Source organism: Octopus bimaculoides, chromosome 16, assembly GCF_046866305.1.
Source record: "Octopus bimaculoides isolate indiv1 chromosome 16, ASM4686630v1, whole genome shotgun sequence".
NCBI classification, from domain to species: Eukaryota; Metazoa; Mollusca; class Cephalopoda; order Octopoda; family Octopodidae; genus Octopus; species Octopus bimaculoides.
In genome coordinates, this window is record NC_142943.1 from 11,440,820 (window position 1) to 11,466,215 (window position 25,396).

General features: G+C 36.3%; 1 protein-coding gene across 2 annotated transcripts in view; it reads right to left on the minus strand.

The window, feature by feature from the left end:
* Positions 1-17,867: 17,867 nt before the first annotated feature.
* Positions 17,868-25,396, minus strand: part of LOC106882103 (limb region 1 protein homolog) — a 59,393-nt gene continuing 51,864 nt past the window's right edge. Inside the window, exons 7-15 of one of the 2 annotated variants that reach the window (XM_014932661.3) lie at positions 25,117-25,185; positions 24,470-24,534; positions 23,537-23,621; positions 22,792-22,875; positions 21,703-21,779; positions 21,044-21,121; positions 20,080-20,153; positions 19,496-19,653; positions 17,868-18,452 (exon numbers count right to left, since the gene is read on the minus strand). In XM_014932661.3, the coding sequence (XP_014788147.1) occupies positions 18,211-18,452; positions 19,496-19,653; positions 20,080-20,153; positions 21,044-21,121; positions 21,703-21,779; positions 22,792-22,875; positions 23,537-23,621; positions 24,470-24,534; positions 25,117-25,185 (932 nt within the window). In that variant the 3' untranslated portion in view covers positions 17,868-18,210. The remainder of the gene's footprint in view (positions 18,453-19,495; positions 19,654-20,079; positions 20,154-21,043; positions 21,122-21,702; positions 21,780-22,791; positions 22,876-23,536; positions 23,622-24,469; positions 24,535-25,116; positions 25,186-25,396) is intronic. The other variant, XM_014932660.3, reaches the window with a different exon arrangement.

A 25,396-nucleotide genomic window follows, 5' to 3' on the forward strand; every position in this document is an offset into this window, starting at 1 on the left:
CCTTGTAATTATTGTTGTTGTTGCTGCTGTTGTTGTTAGTTATTTAGGTAAAAAGGTTATGCAATCACTTGGGAAAAGTTAACTGAAGGCAGAACAGCCTGGAAAACCTCAGCGAGCAAAGGGGTCAAACAGCTGAAGGAAGAAAGTATCCTGTCCCTTGAAACAAATCCCCAAAGAAAGAAAGACAACACACTGCAGCTCTGCAGCACCTTCCTAGCTTTCAGATTTTGCAGCAGAACTTGCTCATCAAACATAGGAAGGATCAGCCATGACAGAAGCTGCAGGACGAAGACTACAAGTACCTAATTAAAACATTGTCCACTGCTTAGACCATCTATCAAGATGTAAAGAGCCATGTGTAGATATATATATATATATATATATAATTTTCATCATCCTCATCTTAAGGTGTATGTATGTATGTATATATATATATATATATATATATATATAAAGGTGCAGGAGTGGGTGTGTGGTAAGTAGCTTGCTTACCAACCACATGGTTCCGGGTTCAGTCCCACTGCATGACACTTTGGGCAAGTGTCTTCTACTATAGCCTCGGGCCGACCAAAGCCTTGTGAGTGGATTTGGTAGACAGAAATTGAAAGAAGCCTGTCGTATATATGTATGTGTATATATATATATATATATATATGTGTGTGTGTGTGTGTGTTTGTCCCTCCAACATCGCTTGAGAACCAATGCTAGTGTGTTTACGTCCCCGTAACTTAGTGGTTCAGCAAAAGAGACGGATAGAATAAGTACTAGGCTTATAAAGAATAAGTCCTGGGGTCGATTTGCTCGACTAAAGGCGGTGCTCTAGCATGGCTGCAGTCAAATGACTGAAACAAGTAAAAAAAAAAAGAAGATATATATATATAAATACCTTATGGGTTTTCTAACATTGGCACTGATCACATCTAACCCACCAAAAGTAATAAAACATATTTGAGGCTTAACCTGCAAAACATACAGAAACTGGTCTACTACTGCAAATTTTAATGAAGTGAATCAGCATAGACTGATGTGGCAACAAAAAACAAGAAGATAAGCCAATAAATTTACCCACATGAAAAAAGTACCATCCTTTCATTTGCAAGTGTCATTCTGTTGTTTTGACTGCTTGTAACTGTTGAGCAAAGATGGTGCATTAGTTGCTTACTACATTATCCTTGCCACATTGGTTGATTATAAGATTGCATTGAGTGAACATCTCTAGCCTTTTACTGCAAGATGATGTACTCAATAGAAGGAAGAGTGGAAATTGTGGAAGTGTATGTAAGAGCAGGCTCTCTTAAGCCAATGCATGAAATTCAAATGCTGGTTAAGGAACGGCGTGCTATGAAGCCAGTGCACATGGCTCCAAAATAAAGAGACCCTTCAGTTCAAACACCAGAAGTTATTCAGGACATTCACAGCAGTCTCACATAAGCTGGAGGTTATGCCAATAGTTGTTGAAAGTCTAAAGTTGAAGTCATATCGTTTAGCAAACGCACAATTAAAAGTGGATGACGAGCAAACAAATTTATTTCTGTATTTATACAACACTACGGAACTAGGCTACTTTTTCATGTGCCACTCTGTACATTAAGGTCTTGACCCAATGTGAGGTTTGATTCGCGTGCACGCACGCTTGTTTCTCTGTACATCATCATTATCAGTCCGTTTTCCATGCTGGCATGGTTTGGACGGTTTGACTGAGGTCTGGAGAGCCAGTGGCTGCACCAGGCTGCAATCTGATCTAGCAATGTTTCTACAGCTGGATGCTCTTCCTAACACCAACCGCTCCGAGAGTGTAGTGGGTGATTTTTACATGCCACCAGCACAGAAGCCAGTCAAGTGGGCCTGGCATCAATCACGTTCGGACAAACAGACACAGAGATATACGGGGACCAGTCAGGGGTTACTGACATCGGCCACGTTTGGATGGTGCTTTTTACGTGCCACCAGCACAAGAGCCAGTCAGGGGACACTGGCCACAGCTACGATATTGGTTTTACTTGATTCAACAGGTCTTCTCAAGCATTTCATATCACACAACACATCAGGGGTACTCTTAACTGGGCCAGGTCTTCTCAATCACAGCATATTTCAAAAGGTCTCAGTCTTTTTATACACACACACACACACATATATATATACTTGGAAGAGGATGCATGGCATTCAATCATATAATAATATAAACAGTATATATATATGCATATATACATACGTATATGTACATACTTACATAGATGTATATATATATATTATTTGTATATATATATATATATCTGACAGATTGATGCTGTATAGGTAATGTAAGTAGATTATATTATCATCATCACTTAATACCTGTATTCCTTGCTGGCATGGATTGAACTATATATAGATAGATAGATAGTTTTATATGTACATATCTATGTATGTATATCTCTGTGTCTGTTTGTCCCCCACTACTGCTTGACAACCGATGGTGGTGTATTTACATCGCCATAACTTAGGGGGTTGGCCAAAGAGACCGATAGAATAAGTACAAAGCTTCAAAAAGCAACAAGTCCTAGGATCGATTTGTTCAACTAAAACCCTTCAAGGCAGTGCCCCAGCATGGCCACAAGCAAATGACAGAAACTAGTAAAAAGAAGATACGTGAATATTTATTATTTATTCCTTATATACCACTGTTTGTTCATTTTAGCTTTAAAAGAGTATCGCAATCCAGGTGAACATTGGTTGCTGATCTGATTTTTTTAACTAGGAAGGAAATATATTTTTTAGAAAAAAATGTCAAAAAGCTGAATGAACTTCTAACAAAATTGCGACATTCTTTTGAATTTAAAATTCATAATTTTCGTTTTCCTTTGGTAGGTAGAAGAGCAAAGCAGGGATGGGGAACAAGACTGGGGCATTGATCCTACCTAGAAAGCCTTCTCAGTGCACTCTGCATCACTAAAGGAAGTGGAGAAATTTAGGTATCTTGGAATTGTATTCACCATTGATAAGAAACAGGAGTGTGAATTAGATGATGTTCAATAATACCGAAACATATCCTGCACCTGAGCACTGAATACAATAATTTCATTATTATATTTTAATTAGCATACTTGCCAACATCGTTTTCCATCACTACTCACCCCGCTCCTCTTTCATTTTTTTAAAATTTTATTTCGGAGTTGTCACCCTTTCTTGAGCAGAATGAATCAATTAAGCTAATAATTTTTCTCATTACTGCGAGCGTAATTTCGGTTAACCCTTCACTCGTCCTGTGTATCTTACATGTGATATTGAGAGCACATTTCCCTACCGTCCATGGATTATATACGACACACATTGCCCCTCTTTTTTTCAACCACCAAAGTAGCATGGGAGACATGAAAGAAAAGCTTTATATTTCTCAGAACTTATGGAATGCTTTGGACAGACAAAGGTAAAAACAATTTTTTTGGTTGTTATCTTCTCCACTTACAGGTATTTTAACTCTGCCCATTCTTTTTGGCAAAAAATGGAGTGATTGAAATAGTAATTCTATATAAATCAATTTGACATTTATTTATTTATTTATTCATAGGTGTAAACAATTGTGTTGCTGATGTGAAAAAATGTGGTTAAACCTTGTTTTACGATGCAACAATACGGAAAAATTAAAATGTAAAGATAAAACGTAAATGACCGTAAACTAATAATGATATGAAAGTATTCAAAAATAGAACCTTTATGTAACGTGAAAAAATACATATATTTCTTTAATTTTTTACTTCGTCTTCTGGACTTCGACCAAGCTTCGGTCTTCTCTTGAATCAACCCAAGTATTTATGTTTTGTATATTTCGTACTTTTCTTTCGGTTTTGCAAAACCACTAAATTACAGGGACGTAAACAAAATAGCACCGGTTGTAGTGAGTGCGGTGGGGGAGCTGAACAAACACCGACATGCTTACACGTCTCTTTTTATCTTTTACTTGTTTCAGTCGTCTGACTGCGGCCATGCTGGGGCACCGCCTTGAAAGGTTTTAGTCAAACAAATTGACCCCCAGGACATATTCTTTTTAAGTTTAGTACTTATTCTATCAGTCTCTTTTGCGAAACCGCTAAGTTACGGGGACGTAAAACACACGGAGGAGGAAGCAATAAGGACAGAGGAATGGGTGCTCTTGCCTTCGTACTGCGGCAAGCGTGTGGCCAAGGTGCGAGTAAGGTGCCATCCGAACTGAAACTTTAAACACAAACACACTATACGATCATGTAATCAGTATGCGTGCGCGCAACGACCGGAAGTTGCGGTGGACTAGTATCGAAAGATCGCTCCCCATTGCCATTTGATGTTTAAAAACTAGTTTTATTGAAACTTCTTTCAAAATTCTTGTTTTGTTTTTCACACATTCACTCGTAGAATAAGAAACCTAGGTGTTTTTTGCAATACTTACCATCTAAAGGAAATTTTTGTCAGGCGACCTTAAAATATTGTGTATCCCCAATTTATTATTTTATAGCATCGACCCCATAAAATCTTATATGGATCTTCAGGAGACTTATGGACCCTGGTTAAGAACCACTACTTTACATGGTCTCTTCATCTGCTAAAAATAGCAACCAAATTACATATTTGAACAAATCTTTAATACCATATATATATATATATATGGTAATCTTCAAGTTTAGGGGAATAAATAAAAATATTCAAGGGAAATAACTGAATGACTTACCAGTATTATCCGTTTTCTTCTAGCTGTTTATAAATAAATCACACCCTGATCCTAACCCTAACGTCAATCAAATCACGTGTGTGATTTATTTATAAACATGTACGGAGAATACTGGTAAGACGTTCAGTTACTTCCCTTGAATATTTTTATTTATTTTTTTATCCCCCTAAACTTGAAGATTACCTATATATATATATATAGAAAGACATTTGATATTATTAGTTGTTTAAGAATTAGTGTGAAAACATGCGACAGTCATGAATGGAATATGTCTAATGGAAAGGTTAGCTTGAATAGGTCTGGCCTGGAGTATTGACTTGATTTTTGCAGGTTTTTTTGTTTTTTTATTCAATGGCCATTCTTGTCACATAATTCATCAGATACGCCGTATTTTTACGACTGATCTTTGATGCTTGTGTGTCTGTTAGTGTATGGCTGTGGTTTTCTTGGGTGTTTGCAGCAAGGTGGTAGACTGTGTAAGTGCTTATATGCTATTTATTTCCTTCTCGTTCAGGTTCTTCGGTGGGGGGGGGGGTTTATTTTTCGTGTCCTTCCTCTTTCTAATTTGTACTTATTGAAATCTTTCGTTTCTGCTTTCCACCTTTGCTTCTTCCATATTTTCCTCGGTAATCTTCAAGTTTAGGGGGATAAAAAAAATAAATAAAAATATTCAAGGGAAGTAACTGAACGACTTACCAGTATTATCCGTACATCTCTGTTTATAAATAAATCGCACACGTGACTTGATTGACGTTAGGATTAGGGTGTGATTTATTTATAAACAGCTAGAAGAAAACGGATAAGTCGTTCAGTTATTTCCCTTGAATATTTTTTTAAAATTTTTTTATCCCCCTAAACTTGAAGATTACCTTTTCCTCTATCTTGTTAATTTCTTCTTGCTTCTCCTTTATTGGTGTCTGGCTGTTAAAAGGGGGGCAGCTTGGCTTTATGTGTCCCCTCTTTTTGCAGTGGTAGCAGGTGGAAGATCTTCCCTCCTCCACCGCCACTTGCAGCTTCACTTCTGGTAACTCTTATCTCTTCAATAATTTCTTGGAAGTCCAGTGAGGTGGCCTGGATTATAACTTCCAGGCCATATCCCCATCAGTTCAATTGCTTTGTTCAGCTTACCTGCAGCTCTTCTGGGTCCTCTTTTGTTCCCGTGAAGACTGCCTTGCCTTGCCTCACCTCACCTACCCCCCCCCCTCCAAACTGACAGTTCTGATTCCTCTTTTGTTTGTTTTTTTAAATGTTTTTATTAAATCTATCTAGACGCAAGTATGGCCCTGTGGTAAGTAGAAGAATGCTTGCCAACTACATGGTCTCGGGTTCAGTCCCACTATGTGGCACCTTAGACAAGTGTTTTCTCCTATATAGTCCCGGGTCAACCAATACTTTGTGAGTGAATTTTGTAGACGAAAACTGAAAGAAACCCGTCTTATTGAATGTGTGTGTGTATATGTACCACACCCCAACTTAACAACCAGTGCTGATTTGTTTACAACCTAAACGACCAATAAAATAAGTGCTAGACTTTAAAACAAAAAATAAGTACTGGTATCAACTTGTTTGACTTACCTTTGAAGATGGTGGCCCAACATGGCCGCAGTCCAATGAAAGTTTTGATATAAAGGAACATAACTCCGACCTAGCATAACGTGGCTACCAATTGAACATCATACAGGTATGCCTGCCCTTATTATTGAAAACAAGTTCGTGAATATAACTTCCTTCATGAAGCTGTTGGAAAATTTTAAAATCCTCTTAATTTTATATAGCATATATATACAATTGGTCCGCCTATTTGGCAATCCTCAGTTTCTCGCCCGATGAGAAACCCTTTAACTGATATGACTGTACGAAGGGAGGTAACTGCTGTTAGCTTTCACCTAATTATTTTTAATGGAAAAGTTCAGCGATTTCGTTTTCCCCTGAACTTTCTAACAATTTCTTTTTCTAAGTCAAAAACAGACTGAAGTTCAAAAGTAGGGGAAGAGGGTTCGTGCACAAAGCGCAAAAATATCTCTTTTATTCGTTTCAGTCATGTGACTGTGGCCATGCTGGAGCACCGCCTTTAGTCGAGCAAATCGACCCCAGGACTTATTCTTTGCAAGCCTAGTACTTATTCTATCGGTCTCTTTTGACGTAAACACACCAGCATCGGTCAAGCGATGGTGGGGGGACAAACACAGACACACATATATACGACGGGCTTCTTTCAGTTTTCCGTCTACCAAATCCACTCAAGGCTTTGGTCGGCTCGAGACTATAGTAGAAGACACTTGCCCAAGGTGCCACACATTGGGAATGAACCCAAGACCATGTGGTTGGTAAGCAAGCTACTTACCACACAGCCACTCCTGCGCCTATTTATATTTTAACGTTATTATTGATCTCATCGCTATAAGTCAGTCTTTCTCTCCCCGTCACTTTCAAATTGAAAGAAATTCAAGGGGATAAAAATATTTCGCTTTATAGTTTTTGTTTTTCTTTATATTTATATTTATTGCCGAACAGTGGCTATGTAGAAGCACCACCTTTAATTGGTTTTAGTCAACCAGACTGATTCATTCGATAGATCAGGAATAGGTTACTTTTTCTTTGATAGAAACGGTAACAGCTTGACACCGATTAAATATTTCAGCAGTATTTCACTCTAAGAGATTCCGCTCACAAGACATTGGTCAACGGGGAGCTACAAGGTAAAGCACTTGTTCTAGGTGCCATGACACACTGTAGAATCGAAGGCAGAACAACGTCAACGTGGCTGCAAAGTGAACATCTAATGCATACAATTATGTTTACACCTGATGTTGTGCAAGGCGGCGAAATTGCAGAATCGTTAGCTTGTCGGACAAAATACCTAGCAACATTTCTTCCGGCTCTATACGTTCTGAGTTCAATCCCGCCGAGGTTAACTTTGCCTTTCCTCCTTTTGGGGTCGATGATACGAAGTACCAGTGAAGTACTTCAAAACTGCTGGCCTTGCGCTAAAATTAGAATTATTGTATAAATTCATAAATATAACCCTTCCTTTTTGCCATAGTCCTTGATGTCAAACCACCATCTTAATACATTAAAAAAATGAAGTCTTAAAATTTCACTGTATCTAAATTAAACGTTATGGTAAGCTTTCAGTCTGGAAGAGAAGGACAGTATGCACTTATTAGCTACGGATGTCGACTACCTACTGAGCATTTCGTATTTCTCAGTCAGATGCTTCCAGGCGAGCTCATGTCCAAACGAGTAGTAGCAGGTTTTACGTTGCAAAAACTCAACCAGGGGTATATATATATATAGGTTTCCGCCTATGCGAAAAACTGTCCTATAGCGATCGTTTTAAATCTTAGGCGATTGTATGAGCAAGGGAGATAACTTTCTTTTCTAAGGTTTGGAAGAAAATTTTATTCCTCCCCTAACATTGTGATAATTTTAAATGTGACAGTTTCTTTTGCCAAAAGAACGGAGACTGAAGTTCAAATATTGTACCATTCATTGATAACATCTAAAAAGAAGGTGCTTCTTTTTTATTCATCTTTGGTTTATGTAGCTTTGGCCAGAAGGAGTTGATATCATCGGACGGTATCCAGCGATCATAGGGTGTTTCGATCATGAACTGTAACATCCTCTTGTTGGTGGTTCTGCAGAGGTGGCCAAATTACTGCTCATCATCATCATCTCCTGGCTTCCTGCTTAACTCCGCTCTCTTGCTCTATAACCTGGAAGAGGCTCTTTCTGCTGCTTTTCCCACCCTACACACAGCAACCTTTTGCTTTATTCCTTAATAAAATCTGAACGATAGCACTCCAAACATTGCTCTCTGGGTGTGTGTGTGTCTGATCAACGACAGAATGAATCAGCATTTTTTTAAAAATAATCTTTACATGTATTGAGAACATTTCTCCTGTTTGTAACTCACACACCGTCTGGGAGTACAGAGGGATAAAAAAAACTTAGATGAAGTTGATATTTTGCTCCTCAAGAGTTCCTTCTTATGTGTGATAATTAAAAAAAAACAACAAAACAAGGAACTTTTGAGTAGAAAAATATAAACTTCATCTAGGTTAAAATTTGTGATAATTAAGACAAAAAAAAAATAGGAATATAAGAAGAGATAGGAAATTCAGGAACACATCAAATTTTTCATTGTTTTAAGTGCAATGCTTGCACTCAGTTGACAGGTAAGTAGAGGTGTTGCTGAAGAAATGGCCAGTTTAACTGTAACTCATATTGGATGGAAACTACTACTAGCTGAGGAAATCGTTAGTGTTACTTCTATATTAATATTGCAAAGTGCTGGTAACTAATAGTTTATACATGTGATTACCTTGTCTTTACATAGAATTTTTTTCTTCGGTAGGTGTGAGTATATACTGTATTTTAACATGTATAAAGAACAGTTTGTTTTTTTTAATTAGGTTAAAAAATACTGGAGTTTCTTGTACATGGATAGTACAAAACCTTTTTTCTAAATTTTAAGCCCCAAAAATTAAGGGGTTCCTTATACACGATAAAATATGATAATTAAAATAAGGAAATTTTGTTATGTACATTATTAAACAGATCAGGAGAAATGGGTGTATAAGGATAATTTCTAATCTATTTTCATTTTGAACAGAAGTATTATTATTATTATCATTGTTAAAGATGGTTCATGGGTAGAATAGAGGGTCAGACAAAATGCCTTGCAGTGTATGTTCCAGTCCTTTACATTCAGGGTTCAAATCTAGCTGAAATCAACTTTGCCTTTCATCTTACCAGGGTCATTAAGATAAAGTACTATTTAAATACTAATATAATCAACTTACTCTTCTCAAAACTGCTGGTATGTTGCCTACATTAGAAACAATTATTTTAGGGAGTCAGAACGTCAGGACAGGAGCCCTAAACAAGAAAACATTTCCCCATAACCAGATATGCTTTTGCAGAGTATTAGAAATAAATGACACTGCTTGTATGAAAGTGGTGCTTGTTTACAACTGTGCCATCTCAAGTACACATACACCAGGGTTCTTTCAGTTTCCCTCTGCCAAATCCACTCACAAGGATTTGATTAGCCCATGGCTACAGTAACAGAATTTGCCCAAGGTGACACAGTAAGACTGAACCCAAAACCACCATTATGGATGTAATTTTAGTTGATTAAAATATTCTTTTTCAGCTTATTACATTACGTTATCAGTTTGTTCTTCATACAGAAAATATCCATTTTCCTATGTTATAGTCTTTTCTATATATTGTGTGACAGATGAGTGAGCTATTAAGAGTTAAGTATCTTTCTCTCTCTTTCATATTGTAGATCATCATTTAAACATTCAGTTTAGAAAAAAAATATTCCTGTTGGTGACAAATGGCTTCAGAAAGACTGGTCCAATATGTTGTGACTGGGTGAGTGTGTAACAAGAAAGTATGGAGATCTATGGTCACCAACACCTGTAAGCATAGCCAGAATGATTGGACATAGCTGTTTCGATGGTGACATTTTGGCACAGCCTGTTTTGTTTCAAAAAGCACCTGTGCTGGTGCCATGTAAAGGCACTCTTGCCCAGTGCGACATGAGAAAACACCCAGTAAACTCTGTAAAGTGGTTGGTATTAGAAAGATCATTCAGCCCTAGAAACGATGCAAATGCAAAAACAAACAACTGTAGCCATGGGCAGCTCTCCGGCTAGCCAGCTCCTGAAAAACTGTCCAACCCATGCCAACATGGAAAACCGACATATGATGATGACAGTGTTTCAGCATCATGGTTCATAATGGTATTTTAGTGGACAATTTAGGAGTAAAAGCATTCCAGTTACTCCAAAGGTAGGGGGGAAAAAAAAAACTAACCGCAACAATAGCACCACCCTTGTATAAGAGTCATTAATAGATCAAACATAAAATACATAATAATTAAAAAAAAAGACAATTTATTAATAATAATAGTAATAATTTTTGAAGACTTGAGCAAGTAAATTATGGCCAACCAAGATAAAAAAAAAAAAGTTGGCAGCAAAAAACATTGCAACCATTCTTCAACCATTAGCTCACACCAAGATGAATGGCTTCAGAGCAAGAAGGCAAGCAAGCCAACAGCAAGAGGCAGTAGCTATCATATACCATTAGATGATAGAGACTATATCATATGAGTGTATTTTGGATATGGTTTACAATGTGTTCAGCTTAACAATCTCAATAGATTACAAAAAAGATTGTCTTCAATTAGGTCTAGTTATACATACATACATATATTCTATATATATTTATATCTATACATATATATAAAGAAATTTATGCACAAAAATATATATTTACAGTTCTCTTTCAAATCTATCATTTTTCTTTTTTTAACACAACCATTTTTTTTTTTTTCAGAACTATTTTTTTTTGTTAAATTTCACTGACACATAGAGCTAAACAATAGCTAGTTATTAACAAATAGTCTGGAAAGAAAGCAATGAGGTTAATTATATATACATAAACAGACATACATACACACAGACTTATGATTCATGTATGTTGGAAAAAAGGGTGAAATAAGCATGACAAAAAAAGGGAGGGCAAACTAAATTATGATAAGCAATCATACCAGAGAAAGAACAAAGATATTTTCTATGGATAAAAAAAAAAAAAAAAAGCTTCCACCTTTTTATGGATTGGTCCAAAATATATTGCAGATATGTAGATAAGTTATACACAAATGAAGAATTGATCTTTTGGTCTCTCTCTCTCTCTCTCTCTCATGGAATGACTGAGAAAGACAAAAAATGTCAGAAAAGAAACACTAGCATTTCTCACACATTTCAGTTATAAATACAAATCTCAGAAGCAGCAATTTGCAGAAGGTCATTTGTAATAAAGTGTCCTGTCTTAACTTTTGTAACCTCAACCCTTTTGTTACCATATTTCCATTGAAATTCACTGCCTTTGAAAATCAAAGAAATTATTTAAAATAACTGTCGTTATTAAGCTGGTGTTTGAGACATAAATTAGCATGAAATATTGATGGAAGATTTCAATTTAGATCACTGTAAAACAGCAGGTTTGTATTATAGAACCAAGGGTTGGTCTCAAAAGAGTTAATATGTCAATAATTAAATAATGAAGTCATCAGATGAAAAAAGGAAAAGAAGCATCATTGTTGTTGTTTCTTCATTAACTTCGTAGATTAGAGATCTCCAAAGGTATTATAAACACATGGTCTTTATGGCAGGATATCCAACAAACATTTAACCATTCTGCTGCTTAATAATGAGTATTTCTTATAAAGACCATAAAGTTGCTGTGATACTCAGGACTTTCCCTAAAGGGATTAGTAAAATTAAGAGAAATTTCAATTAAGTGCTGAAACCAGATAATAAATAAAGAACTTAGTACCACACCATAGTGCCACCTATAATAATAATAATAATGGTTTCAAATTTTGGCACAAGGCCAGCAATTTCGGGAGAGGGGATAAGTCAATTACACTGACCCCATTACTCAACTGGTACTTATTTTATCAACCCCAAAAGGATGAAAGGTAAAAGTCAACCTCAGCAGAATTTGAACTCGGAACATAAAGACTAATGAAATGCTGGTAAGCATTTCACCCAGTGTACTAACGATTCTGCCAATTTGGGGAGAAAGGGCTAGGTGATTACATCAGCCCCAGTGTTCAATTAGTCCTTATTCTATCAACCCTAAAAGGATGAAAGGCAAAGTGAATCTCTGTGGAATTTAAATTCAGAATGTTAAAAACTGGAAGAAATGCTATAAAGTATCTTGTCCGGTGCACTAACGATTCTGCCAGATGACCACCTTAATAACAATAACAATAAAAACAATGATAATAATAATTGTTTCTAACATCACAATCATAGTAATTGCAATAAATTGATCAGAAATTACTGGGGGGGAAAATGAGATGTTAATCCAAAAAGTCACTAGTGGATTATCTTCCGGCCAAAAACACACAGCAACACTTTGTGTGGCTGTTGATTCCAAGTAACAAAAAAATGTTTTCTAAAAAAAAAAAAAAACATACAAACAACCACCACAAAAAGAAATAATGCAATAACAAGCAACAATGTGAAGATGGACGTTAGATGTTGGTAGTGATAAACCCATTAGAATATTAATTTATACACAGTATAACAAAAACTGAAGATGGATGGATATTTTAATGAAGCTACAGTGCTAAGTTGTTGACTGGTAACTGGAGATATTGTAGACTCTCTATTAACGGCAGACTAGTCGGAGAGGAAATACGAGAAATTGGGACAGGTGTGAAATAAGGGAGATGACTGGAGGAAAACTACCTGGCATAAAACCAACTCAAGTTTTCACAACTGAAGGTGCAGGAATGGCTGTGTAGTTAAGAAGTTTGCTTTCCAATTATATGGTTTTGTGTTGAATCCCATTGCATGGCATCTTGGGCAATTGTCTTCTACTATAGCCCCAGACCAACCAAAGCTTTGCGAGTGGATTTGGCAGATGTAAACTGAAAAAAGTCCATTGTGTATCTGTATCATCTTGGCATCATGTGACAGTTGTAAATGAGTCACTCATACAAGCAGTGTATGTATGACATTTCCAATATTCTGCAAAAACATATCTGATCACAAGGAAATATTAGTTTGCTTTTGGTAAAGGATAAGGGTTAGCAACAGGAAGAACATCCAGCCATACAAAATCTGCTTTAATAAACACCTGTCTGACCCATGAAACTGGATAATATAGACATTAAAATGGTCATGGTGATGAGGGGGGGGGGGGAGGAGGAAGATGACAACTGGAGAAAAACTGCTTCGCATAGAACAAAGTCAAGTAAATAAATTTTGACAACAGAAGCCAATATGGTCAATAATAAAACGTCTATAGGCACAGATACTTCAGAACAAAAGGTTAGCACATGTTGTCCATAATTCATTCGGTCCCAGGATACGGAAACATTTCACTTGTCTGTGAGACCATTTAGGACAACAAAGTAAAGCAAATGTAAATAAGAAAAACTAATCATTTAAACAAAAAAACAAAAAAAAAAGCAACAAAGAAGTGGAAGTTTTGCAAAAATTCCTTAATACTGTAAGGTTTTGCCTCAGGCTTACATTGGCCACAAGACATCCAAGTTTGTGGGGAATGAAAATGGTGTGATATTCATGCTGCCACCGAAAGTGCTTAGCATTGTAAATGAAATGAAATAGCTACATGTGGGTTGTTAGTGCCACAAACACCAGCCTCAGTGCTCTGCCAGATTATATAATGATATGCCTGCTTCAGCTTTAGGAAAATGTGCATAGCTAAGCACTGTGTGATATGTTAGAAAGCATTTGCAAGATACCAATTGAATATGTACAGTTTAGATCACAATTTGTTTGGTCTTTTGTATGAGTGCGAGTGCACTGAAGCAGAGGAACTGAAGTCTGTAACTGCAGTGTGATTCTATAGCCATTTCAATTCAGAGGATGGCTTCCATGAGACTGATTGGCTAATTACATAATATATTTAGTAGTCAAAATTTTGGTTGTTGACTCAGTAATATACAAAGAGTTACAGGACATTTTGTTTTGTTGCACAGCAACAAGTCTAAAAACACAAACAACAGTATTATCTAACATCATGAGTGACAAAAACCAGTTCAATGGAATCATGGACACTAAATTCTGAAAATCCCAATCAAGGCAATGAAAGTAATGTTGACTTCGTAGGATTTGAACCCAGAATGTAAGAAACTAGAAAAGTAATAATTCTTTCTAAAATGAGGACAAGGCCTGAAATTTGTGGGGAGGGGCATAATCAATTACATCAACCCCCAAGAGCTCAAGTGCTGCTTATTTTATCAACCCCGAAAAGAATGACAGGCAAAGTCGGCCTCACCAAAATTTGAACTCAGAACAAAGACAGACAAAATGCTAAGTATTTTGTCCAACATGCTAACGAGTCTGCCAGTTCGTCACCTTTAATAATGATGATGATTTCTTACATGAGAATGATATACATGTCTAAAGAGGGGAGGGTGAATTGATTTAATAGTCTCCCACTCTATCCCCTGTAGTATTCGACTGCTATTTATTTTATTGACCCTGGAAGGATGAAAGGTAAAGCTAGTGTCGACAGGGCTTGAACTCAGTAGCTAAGTAGGCGTAAGTAAATACCACAAGGTATTCCTATCAATTGTCATTCAACTGACCTCAGATTAATAATGAAGGAGGAGAAGACAAACTATGAAACTACTCCACAATAAATTGACTATATATATAAAATATAAGAGTGGCTGTGTGGTAAGTAGCTTGTTTACCAACCACATGGTTACGGATTCAGTCCCACTGCGTGGCACCTTGGGAAAGTGTCTTCTACTATAGCCTCGGGCTATGTGCAATCTATGTGGGTGTCTTTTCAGAACATTGTCTAGTTTAAAAAGCCACATCAGATGCCATGATGGATCTAAGGTGTAGGTACAGGAGATGGTCAAACTCTGCATAAGGAGTAGACAACCACCATATATATTTTTGTGTGTGTGTGTTTATGTATTTGTCCCCCCATCATCGCTTGACAACCAATGTTGATGTGTTTACGTCTCTGTAACTTAGTGGTTCAGCAAAAGAGAACAATAGAATAAGTACTAGACTTACAAAGAATAAGTCCTGGGCTCAATTTTTTCAACTAAAGGTGGTGCTCCAGCATGGCCACAATCAAATGACCGAAACAAATGAAAGAATACACACCCACTCACACATACATAATGAACATTTCATGTAAAGAGGAAGGGGTATTTCTACATACACACATGTAAAACTCTTATAAAAGTCTAATACTGTTAGATTAAATCTGCAGCAGCAGCATTTCCTATATCTCTGTTTATATGCAAACATGTGGGTTGCCTCACTGAAACAGGTTTTGACCAGTGGTGGCCCCAGGCCATATTGAACTTCATAACAGCACCTGGAAAGGTTTGCAATACAAGAGGTGTGATTCATTCTCAATCTTTTAATTGCATCAGGATGATGATGACATGAAAAAAATATACTTATAATCAGGACGGACACACACACACACACATATATATAGACACACACACAGATAGGTCGATTGTCCCCCAAAAGTTTTCAGTTGGTGAGGGAAGAGGCAGAAATAGATACAGTACATACTACAACCACAACTCTCAAACACACATGTATAATGCAGTAAACATAGCATACTACACCCATCATACATGTTTCACAACACAGACACTACTACTACTACTACTATTATTATTATTATTAAAACCTCCTGTTGGTACTACAGTAGTTTTTAGCATAATTACCACTGACGCTGCTACTACTACAACCTATTACTCCTTTCTACTACAGGGACAAGGGCTAAAATTGGGGGTAGGCATGCTAGTCAATCACATCAATACCAGTGCTTGACTGGTACTTATTTTATCGAACCTGGAGGGATGAAAGGCAAAGTCGACCTTGGAGGAATTTGAACTCAGAACGTAAACACGGACGAAATGCCAATAAACATTTTGTCCAGCATGTTAACGGTTCTGCCAGTTTACAACCTTAATAGAACCTGTAGTAGTAGTAGCACAACTACTATTATTTTAATGTTTCAGTATGTAGTATTGGATGGGTGGAGAGGTAACAATATCAAGAGTGGGTTAGAGAACATGAGGGGATGTCTGCTCTTGGAAAGAGAGAGAGGGTGAATGGTGGGTGGGGGGGGGGGCAGCAGTTAAATCAGTGATTAGACCAATATTTTAGACCAAAAGCTTCAGCGCTGTCAATGTTAAAATATAGAAGAATTATTTCCAAATACAAAAATATCTCTCATCTATTCCAGTCATCTTGAGTCAAGGTGCTAAGAATTACATTTTCCAAGCACAAACACACAGGCAATACATAACCCAAAGTGATAACCTCTACGTGGTTGCTTGAAAAGATAAAATAGAAACCAAATCTCCCTCACATTACACCTTACTATCTTAAAAATATAATCCTAGATATGATATACCTGAGAGAAGAGAGGGATGGTCATGGCTGGAATGCCTTTGATCATAGGTCTGCTGAGTTAGAGCTGACCAGGGCTAAACAACAACAACAAGAGACACACACACACACACACTTACAATAAATATTTCCACAATTTGACAGAACTCAGCTCTGGATTTAAACCACATTAATTGGAAAAATAACGAGATGAATCTTTCTATTATCTTAGACAAACACTTTTTCCTAGAAAAAGTGATGGCAAATCTCACCACCACCAGAAAGCAGATGAATATGAGGAAATTAAAATCACATCTTCCTATCCCAAAGACACAATGAAATGCATCACAAGCAGTCATTTCACCTCTCTCTTTCTTTCTCCAAAAGCATACCACACACACACTCAAAGATACTTATATACACACTAATATATTGCAGAAACAATATCTCTGCTGACCAAGCTTAATAATACAAAGAGATTTCGAATTGTCTCCTTTACTTTCTCGGCCCAAAATATGCATTGACTGAACTCCCTGTTTCTTAATCACTGTATCTAACGCTATTATAGTTTTTCTGATGCTTAAAACATAGGAAACTAGTTAAACCCACTGTGACATATATATATATATATATATATATATATATATACACATACATAATATATATACATTACATAAATATATATACATACACACATGCACGCACATATACACACACACACACATATATATACATATGTGTGAGGATATATGTACATACATATATATGCATATGCATATATATATATATACATATATATATATATACATATATATGCATATGCATATATATATATACATATACATATACATGCATATGCATATATATATATACATATACATATATATGCATATGCATATATATATATACATATACATATATATGCATATGCATATATATATATACATATATATGCATATGCATATATATATATACATATATATGCATATGCATATATATATATACATATATATGCATATGCATATATATATATACATATATATGCATATGCATATATATATATACATATATATGCATATGCATATATATATATACATATATATGCATATGCATATATATATATATATATATACATATATATGCATATGCATATATATATATATATACACATATATAAACACAATGATGATATATATATATATATAGAGAGAGAGAGAGAAAGATAGGAGATAGACAGACATACACACATATATAGACAAACTTTGTTTCTTAAATTACATCATTTAGGCAGCAAATATTACAAAAATTCTCATAAAAAAATAACAATAAAAATATATACAAAAAACTGTTAGATGGTTGCCATAAAAATGATTAGACAGGGAATATCAGAGAAATGAAGAATAATGAGGTTATCAGCAGAAAGGATTCACTCCTGTCCATATTTCAGTTTGGGATTTCTGTTTTTCTTCATGAACTTTCTTAATAAAATGGGGGAAAAAAAAAATTAAATAAAAGATAAAGTAGAACCACCACCCCACCCTCGCCCCCACTTCCCTATTTCCATGGGTACAGAGAAGAAGGGAATGAACTTCACTAATCTTCTTTCCCCATCAGAGAACCATTCAATATCTGTTGTGAGGAATAAGAGCGTCTCTCTCGCTTGAACACCATCTTCAGGCGGACGTAGATCTCTTGACGTATGGTTGCGGTGAATTTGTTGACAAGGCATAGCGCTGTTGCTACAGCGAACACAATGTTGTAGGTGAGGATGATGTAGAAGTTGCCCAGCCATTCCATGCTGCCAAAGTTGCCGAGAAGATCAAAGTTTGTGATGCCTAGAAAGAATTTAAAAAATACAACAGGAAAATGGTTAAACGGTTGTGAATTTACTTAGAAACATGGCTTCAGAAAATATCACCACAAATAACAAACCAAAAGCTTAAACCTAACACTGTCATTTAGAACATAACTACTTGTTTAGTAGCAGTATCTATCTAACACTACTGATAAGTACATACCGTGGCAAATACTTACTCATGTAATCATCCTTCAAAGATAACAAAGACGCTACTTTTCAGACAAAACAGAGGAATGCAGCCACTTAAGAGCAGAGAGACTTGTGACTGCTTCCATCAATGCTATACTTCTGTTCAATGAAACTACGAAATTAGTGATAGTTCATGGTCATAGACATGGCTGATATCTCAACTACCGTAAATCCTCGAGTATAATCCGCACTTTTTTCCCCAAAATTTAAAGGTCAAAATTTCTAGTGTGTACTATACACGAGGTTAAAAATGAAAAATATTTTCTAAGCAAAATTTCCTAAGTGATAAATATGTAAAGGCAATTTACTTGATATTTATTTTTCACTGATGTTATTACTGTTATTTCTTTATTTTCTGCAAACAAAGTGCACAAAAAAGCTACACGTTTGCATTATGTTATATATACAATAATAATAAAGGATGTTACCGTATATACGTTTACAAACCAAGGACGTTATATAGACCTCCTTGACTCAAGTTAGAGAAGGGGTGCGTATTATACACAAGGTTTAGGTTTTTCAGAGATACAGTCCCCTAAAAATCCCCTGCATATTATACTCAAGGGCAGACTATACTCAAGGATTTACAGTACTACAATGGAAAGTTTGAGTTTTGAATTATGCTAAGGAGCAAATATAAAGAAGAACAAGGGTTGAGGAGTTGGTGATGGATGATAAATGTGCATTGGATAGGAAGGTAGAGAAGAGTAGGTTATGACTGTAGATTTTGGGTAAGGCTGAAGGGGTACGTTTCATCATAGCTGGCCTGAAAATTAAACAACAGCATTTAGAGATAGGTAGAATGAAAACAAAAAAGTGTTTCTTAGTTACCTAATGTCTTTAGTAATACAGGCAAGGCAGAGCTGAGTACAAGGATGACAATACAGTTGGCTATGATGAGAATCATTGTGGTGTCATCAATTCGAGGAGTGAGGTGACAAAACACAGGAAGACTGTAGAAACCCACCAGGGAAGCACACATTAAGTAACTGAGGGGCGAAAAAGTTAAGGTCTGAATATAACATATAGATCAAAGCAGTTGTAATATAGCTGGTGCATTAGATATTATATAAAAAGCATGCACACATGAACATACATGAACCCAAAACCATGTGGTCAGGAAGCAAACTTCATACCACACAGCCATGTCTGCACCTTTATATGTAAAAAAGAAATGTTGGATTTAATTTCAGATATTCCTATCTATATACACACACACACACACACAAAACGCACAAACACAAAACACACACATGTAAAGCACCTACATACAAATGTAAACAAATAAATACATACAATATACACTGCAATATAGTCAAACAAGTGATGTGGACACACATAAGGACTAAGACCACCAGTTCACACACACACACACACACACAAACTGAACACCAGATCATATTTTTAAAGGATACAGGATAAGGATGATTTCCAAAACAGCCCCAACAGGTCCAAGAGCAGACAAGGAGGTTATGCCGAGAGCAAGTTTCTGAAAGTAAAAAAAGAACAACAAAGAATTTGTAAGAGAACAAACACACTGCAATGCTCCCTACCATAAAAAATGTAGGGATCCACAAAGTTATGACAGGTTAGGATGCTGAGAAGCCATGGTCTGTTAGTGTAAACCTAGTAATATTAGGAATTTAAACAGTTCTATACAAGACAGGATTATATCCCAACAATGCATATATTCAACACCACTGATTGCAAATGCACATCCAAGAATTGTAGCATGTAATGCACACACCAATGGCTGTTGCATGCTATGCACATACCCAACAGCATTTACATTTATCTGAAGATGCAAGATGGAGAACAGTACTGGGCCCTCAAGCCGAGGAGGAGCCCTCTAAGTAGTCTCCAAGCCAAGAGGGAAGACTATACAGTTGTTCAACTTGCTAGAAAGGATAGCTACATTTTCCTCATAACAAAAAAGGCACCTTAGCCAAATTAGTCCTAGTTAGACTAGTCTGAGAGCTAAAAAAAGAGAGAGAGTTATTACTGGAACCACTTTGGTTCTAGGGCTGTAAATCAGAGCTAAACTGAAGCTCAGCAACATCAACAATAATCTAATGTTGCATAATATATACTATGTCTGTGTTATAGCTATAGTCCAATACACAAACATTAGGCTTGTTCATGCTAGCATTAGAATGCAAAGGTCAATCACATAACAAAAGGAAATCATGATACAAATAGGTTAATAAAAATGACCAAATACTGCAGAAAACTAAGCTCCTGGTTAGCAAAGTAAATCATCTTCCATTCACAGTTGAAGATATTTCACTTCATTTAGATAGCTGTTGAGAAAAGATATGGACATTACTTGTCTATAATTAGAAAGAAATCAGTGTTAAACAAGAGATGGTTGCTACTTACTTTGGTCCCAAAGGGTAAAGCTTTTATACCAATCAGCAGTTGAAACATATTGTGAGACACCATTAGGACACAGATAGCCTGCAACAGAAGGAAGATTCAGAATTACTAACATTCACAGAACCACACAAGTACATAGGAATCAACATATACAGGAGAGAGAGATTCACAGGTTTCAGTCAGAAGACATTTGCCCATGACGACATGCAGTGGAATTGAAACCACATAGTCGGGAAACGAACTTCTTAGCCACACAGCCATGTACAGAATATCATTAACTGACAAAGTCTATAAAGTTCAGTATATCCATTGCTTTTATCAGCTAACTTCGAAAACCAGATTCACACCAACTACCATGTTTGTATTATGAAAAAATTTAGTCAATCTTATTGGAGTTACCTCCCTTGCTTATTTTCAGTTTTTTTTTTTTTTGTTTTTTTTTCAAATGGAAGTTACTGCCGGTGTTGGTTTTAGCCTTCAAAAAAAAAAAAAGTAAAGGTTTCCAACCCCTTAAATGAAATATATGGGGTATTCCAAGGACTAATTATCTTCTAGCTATCTCACTCTCTCATATCTGAGAAAGGAGACAAACTAAAACGTAATCACGGTGTATGACAATAATAATAATATCAAATTCAACAAAATGTCAAGATGTTACTTACTGTCAGGGCTAGCAATATCAGAATGACAAGTGGATAACCTAGATTTCTTCGCAATGAAGAAACCTGTTTTCGTTTTTCTGAAACGATAAAATAATTACAAATTGCATCTTTACTAAAAAATTATTTTCGTTGTCTTCAACTAAATTAAATTCTAGAAACATATTTTAATGAAAATATATTTTGCAACATTAACTAAAATGACATTGCATTTTTTCTTTCTTTTTGATTCCCTATCGTCCTCCCCTGTTTTTCATGTCAGCATCTATGAAGGAGAACTGAGAAGAGTTTTAACAATTTCACATCTTACACTTTACATCACTTCCTATTTTACGCACCGACCACAAACAAAATGGAAGAGGTAAAGTTTTGCTCAGCTTAGCAGACTGAAGCGTTCTCAGTTGTTTGTACTCTACTTGTTGAAATATTATCATCTTCATTGTTTTAACATGCTTGCATGAGTCAGATGAAGTTTACCAAGGTGAATGCCTTCCCTGTTGCCAACCCTCATATGTTTCCAAACAAAGTAATATTTCTCCAAAGCCAGATATGCTTTTGCAGAATATATTGGAAAATGAATGACACTGCTTATATGACAGTGACACTCATCTACAATTAACATGCTATGTCAAGATAAGGAGACACATACACATATACAATGGTCTTCATTTAGTTTCTGTCAACCAAATCCACTCACAAAACTTTTGTTAGCCTAGAGCTATGAAAGACAGTTGATCAAGGTGCCCAGAAGCAAGCTTCCTAACCACATAGCCATGTCAACACCTAACCCAATATTATTTATGGTACAGTATAATAATTCATAACAAGTCTTGAACTCATAAACTGCAGCAAAAATCTTATACCAGTTGTCTGCATGACTCACTGGAACCTATCTCTCAGATTAGGTATTGCCGTCATACCATTAACTAAATGCTAACATAAAGACTTGGTCAGCCCTAAACTTTAGATGTTGATCACCCCAAAGGCCTGTTGGGGCAGATTAAAGAATTACTAGAGATCAAAATTACCAGGTAATCAAGGTGAGTGCATTTTTGTTTTGATACTTTTGTTTGTTTATTTTAAGACACTTACCAAGTTCTTGTTTCAACTTTCGAACTTCTTCAAGTCTTTGGGAAAAGTCAGTGCCTGCTGTCCCATTTGCTATCTTGGAAGGACCTTTATGAATATAGAAAGACTGAGGTATTAGGGGCTCGACGAACAGAGGTGTGTCACAACAAAAAAGGGAACTTAGCAGTAACACAAAGTAAAATACCTTGGGTAATCAAACGACCAACACAACAGTAACAAACAATCTAAAACAACTTGAGCCATCACAATAATATACAAATACGACAACTTGAGTCATCAGATGACCAATACAGTGATAAAAACCAAAGTCATTGGTCACCAGACTGATACCAACTCAGGAGCATGTATCATGGTTTTGCAAATTGTTTTAGGTGCCTGTGTAGTCCTGAGCAGCCTCTTTGCCCACCCACCCTTAATTCAGCAGAACATTCAGGATGTGACAGATGGAAGTAGAGAAGGCTGCACCAGCACTAAGCTGGTACTCATTTTTCAGTCAAGCACACTGGAGCAGCATGGAGTGCTTTGCTCAAGGACACATTGCACAACTCAGTCCAAGAATGGAAACCATGACCTTGTGATCATGAGGTTGACACCTTAACCACCAGGTCATATGCTTTCACCAACATAGCAGTAACATAGAAATTATGGTAGCTTGAATCCTAACATGACCAACAGAACAGTAACATACTAATTTCAAATGCTTGAACTTCAGAGGAAGCTGAAGAAATAACCAAATCAAGTTGCTTACCACACTTGGAATGTTTTATCTTGCGGAGTAGGTCTTCTTCAGTGAGTGATGCCTGGAACAGATCTGAGTCGATATCATGGAGGAACTGGAGAAAAAAAAAGCAAAAGGGAAGAATCAATACTAAAGTTATGGAAGAGACCATATCAAAGTTATGTAAGTTCTCTTAAAGTACTAAGCAATCTGTGAGAAACTTGTCATTAGATTATCCTGTGGTATCTAGTACTGGTAGATTTACTAGTATTAGCAGAGAATTTCATGCGCGCGCGCGCACACACGCACGCACACGCACGCACACACACACACTGCTGCATGTTTTTTCTTATCACTAGATGTGTCCAGTGCATGAACCAACTTTCGGGGGTTACTTCATCCAGCTATTCTAGATTCATCAAAATCCGTGCCTTCTCGGTTGAAAAAAAAAAAAAAAGGTCCCATATTGGATAGATTTTAACATCAACTGTGGATCCAGGTTGACCTTAAAGTAGAGAATGAGCTGAGAGTAGACTCCTTTTAGACAGTTTTGTAAGATAGTGGAAGTAAACTTAGTATTATACCTTCCGTATAGCAGCACCAATGGTATTGTCAAGAGAACTTATAATTTTAACCCTTTTTAAATATCAAACCACATGAGACCAATCAAGTTCTATGAAACAAATTTTGTTTTAAATTGTTTTAAATTTAAACTTTCCATCAACATTCCGTGTTAATATATGTTCCAGTCACCAGCTGAATAATGACAAAGGTATTTTGGAAAATTCATTATATTCAAAACTGATTGAAATGAAAACTGTGTTTCAATAGAAATACGGTAACAAAAGGATTATAAAGTTATGCAGTTCTCTATTTTAACCCTACTGTACCTTACATTCAGTGAAATCTAACATGCTAATGCCACCACTAACAATCCAAACATAAAACAAACTTTGTACAGACCTGTGGTTTCACAACTAGCTGTCCCATAACAGTGAACATCCGAGCAAATCCGACAGGAGTGCACACTGCAGAAGAGAAAAGATGAGAAGTAGATGAAGCAACATTCAATTAGATATTAAAAGTATTACAATCACAAGTAAGAATTTAATGAAATGCAAGAACAAAGTTTTAGAAAATAAAAAAATACTAAGTCAGTTGATATGGATTTCGAGGTGTGGGGGCTGTCAGACAAGGTTGACCATACAACAGTACATGTATGCAGAGGACTGGGTTAGATTATTATTTTTTTTTTTTTTTGTTGGAAGAGAAGCGGTTGCCATGCATGCAAATCTTCCCTCTCCATGCCACTGATGTTTATACAAGGCAAAGGACAGATACATCATGGCATACCAGTTCATCCCAGGCATTGCTGTCAGAACACAAAGTGTTTGATATGATGCCACAAGGAAACCTTACCTGATTCTCCAATAGTTCTACCAATCCATTAACCTGGATTGCTAACCGTTTTATTGACCCACCCACCCCACTCCCGCCATCCAAAAAGACAAAGCTGACCTGCATAGGATCTGAACTCAGAATGCAGAGAGTCACAACAAATACTGCAAGGATACTAACAGTTCTGCCATAAAAGAAGCAATAATACTCACACAGCAGTGCCAATACTCCCAGGAAAGATATGCATGAGTAGAGATATGGTAGGTAGATATACCACACATCTGAAATATATTAACAAGGACATTGTAAATATGTTAGTAAGGATATAGCATGTATCAGTGTGTATGTATGCATGTGTAGAGATATAACACATACCCGAGACAGAGAGAGTGTGTGTGGATACAAGCTATGTGTAAAAATGTTATGCATATATGTGAGAACAAGTGTGAATGTTTTCAATATGAGGCATGTAGTCAACTGGTATGGTTGGTA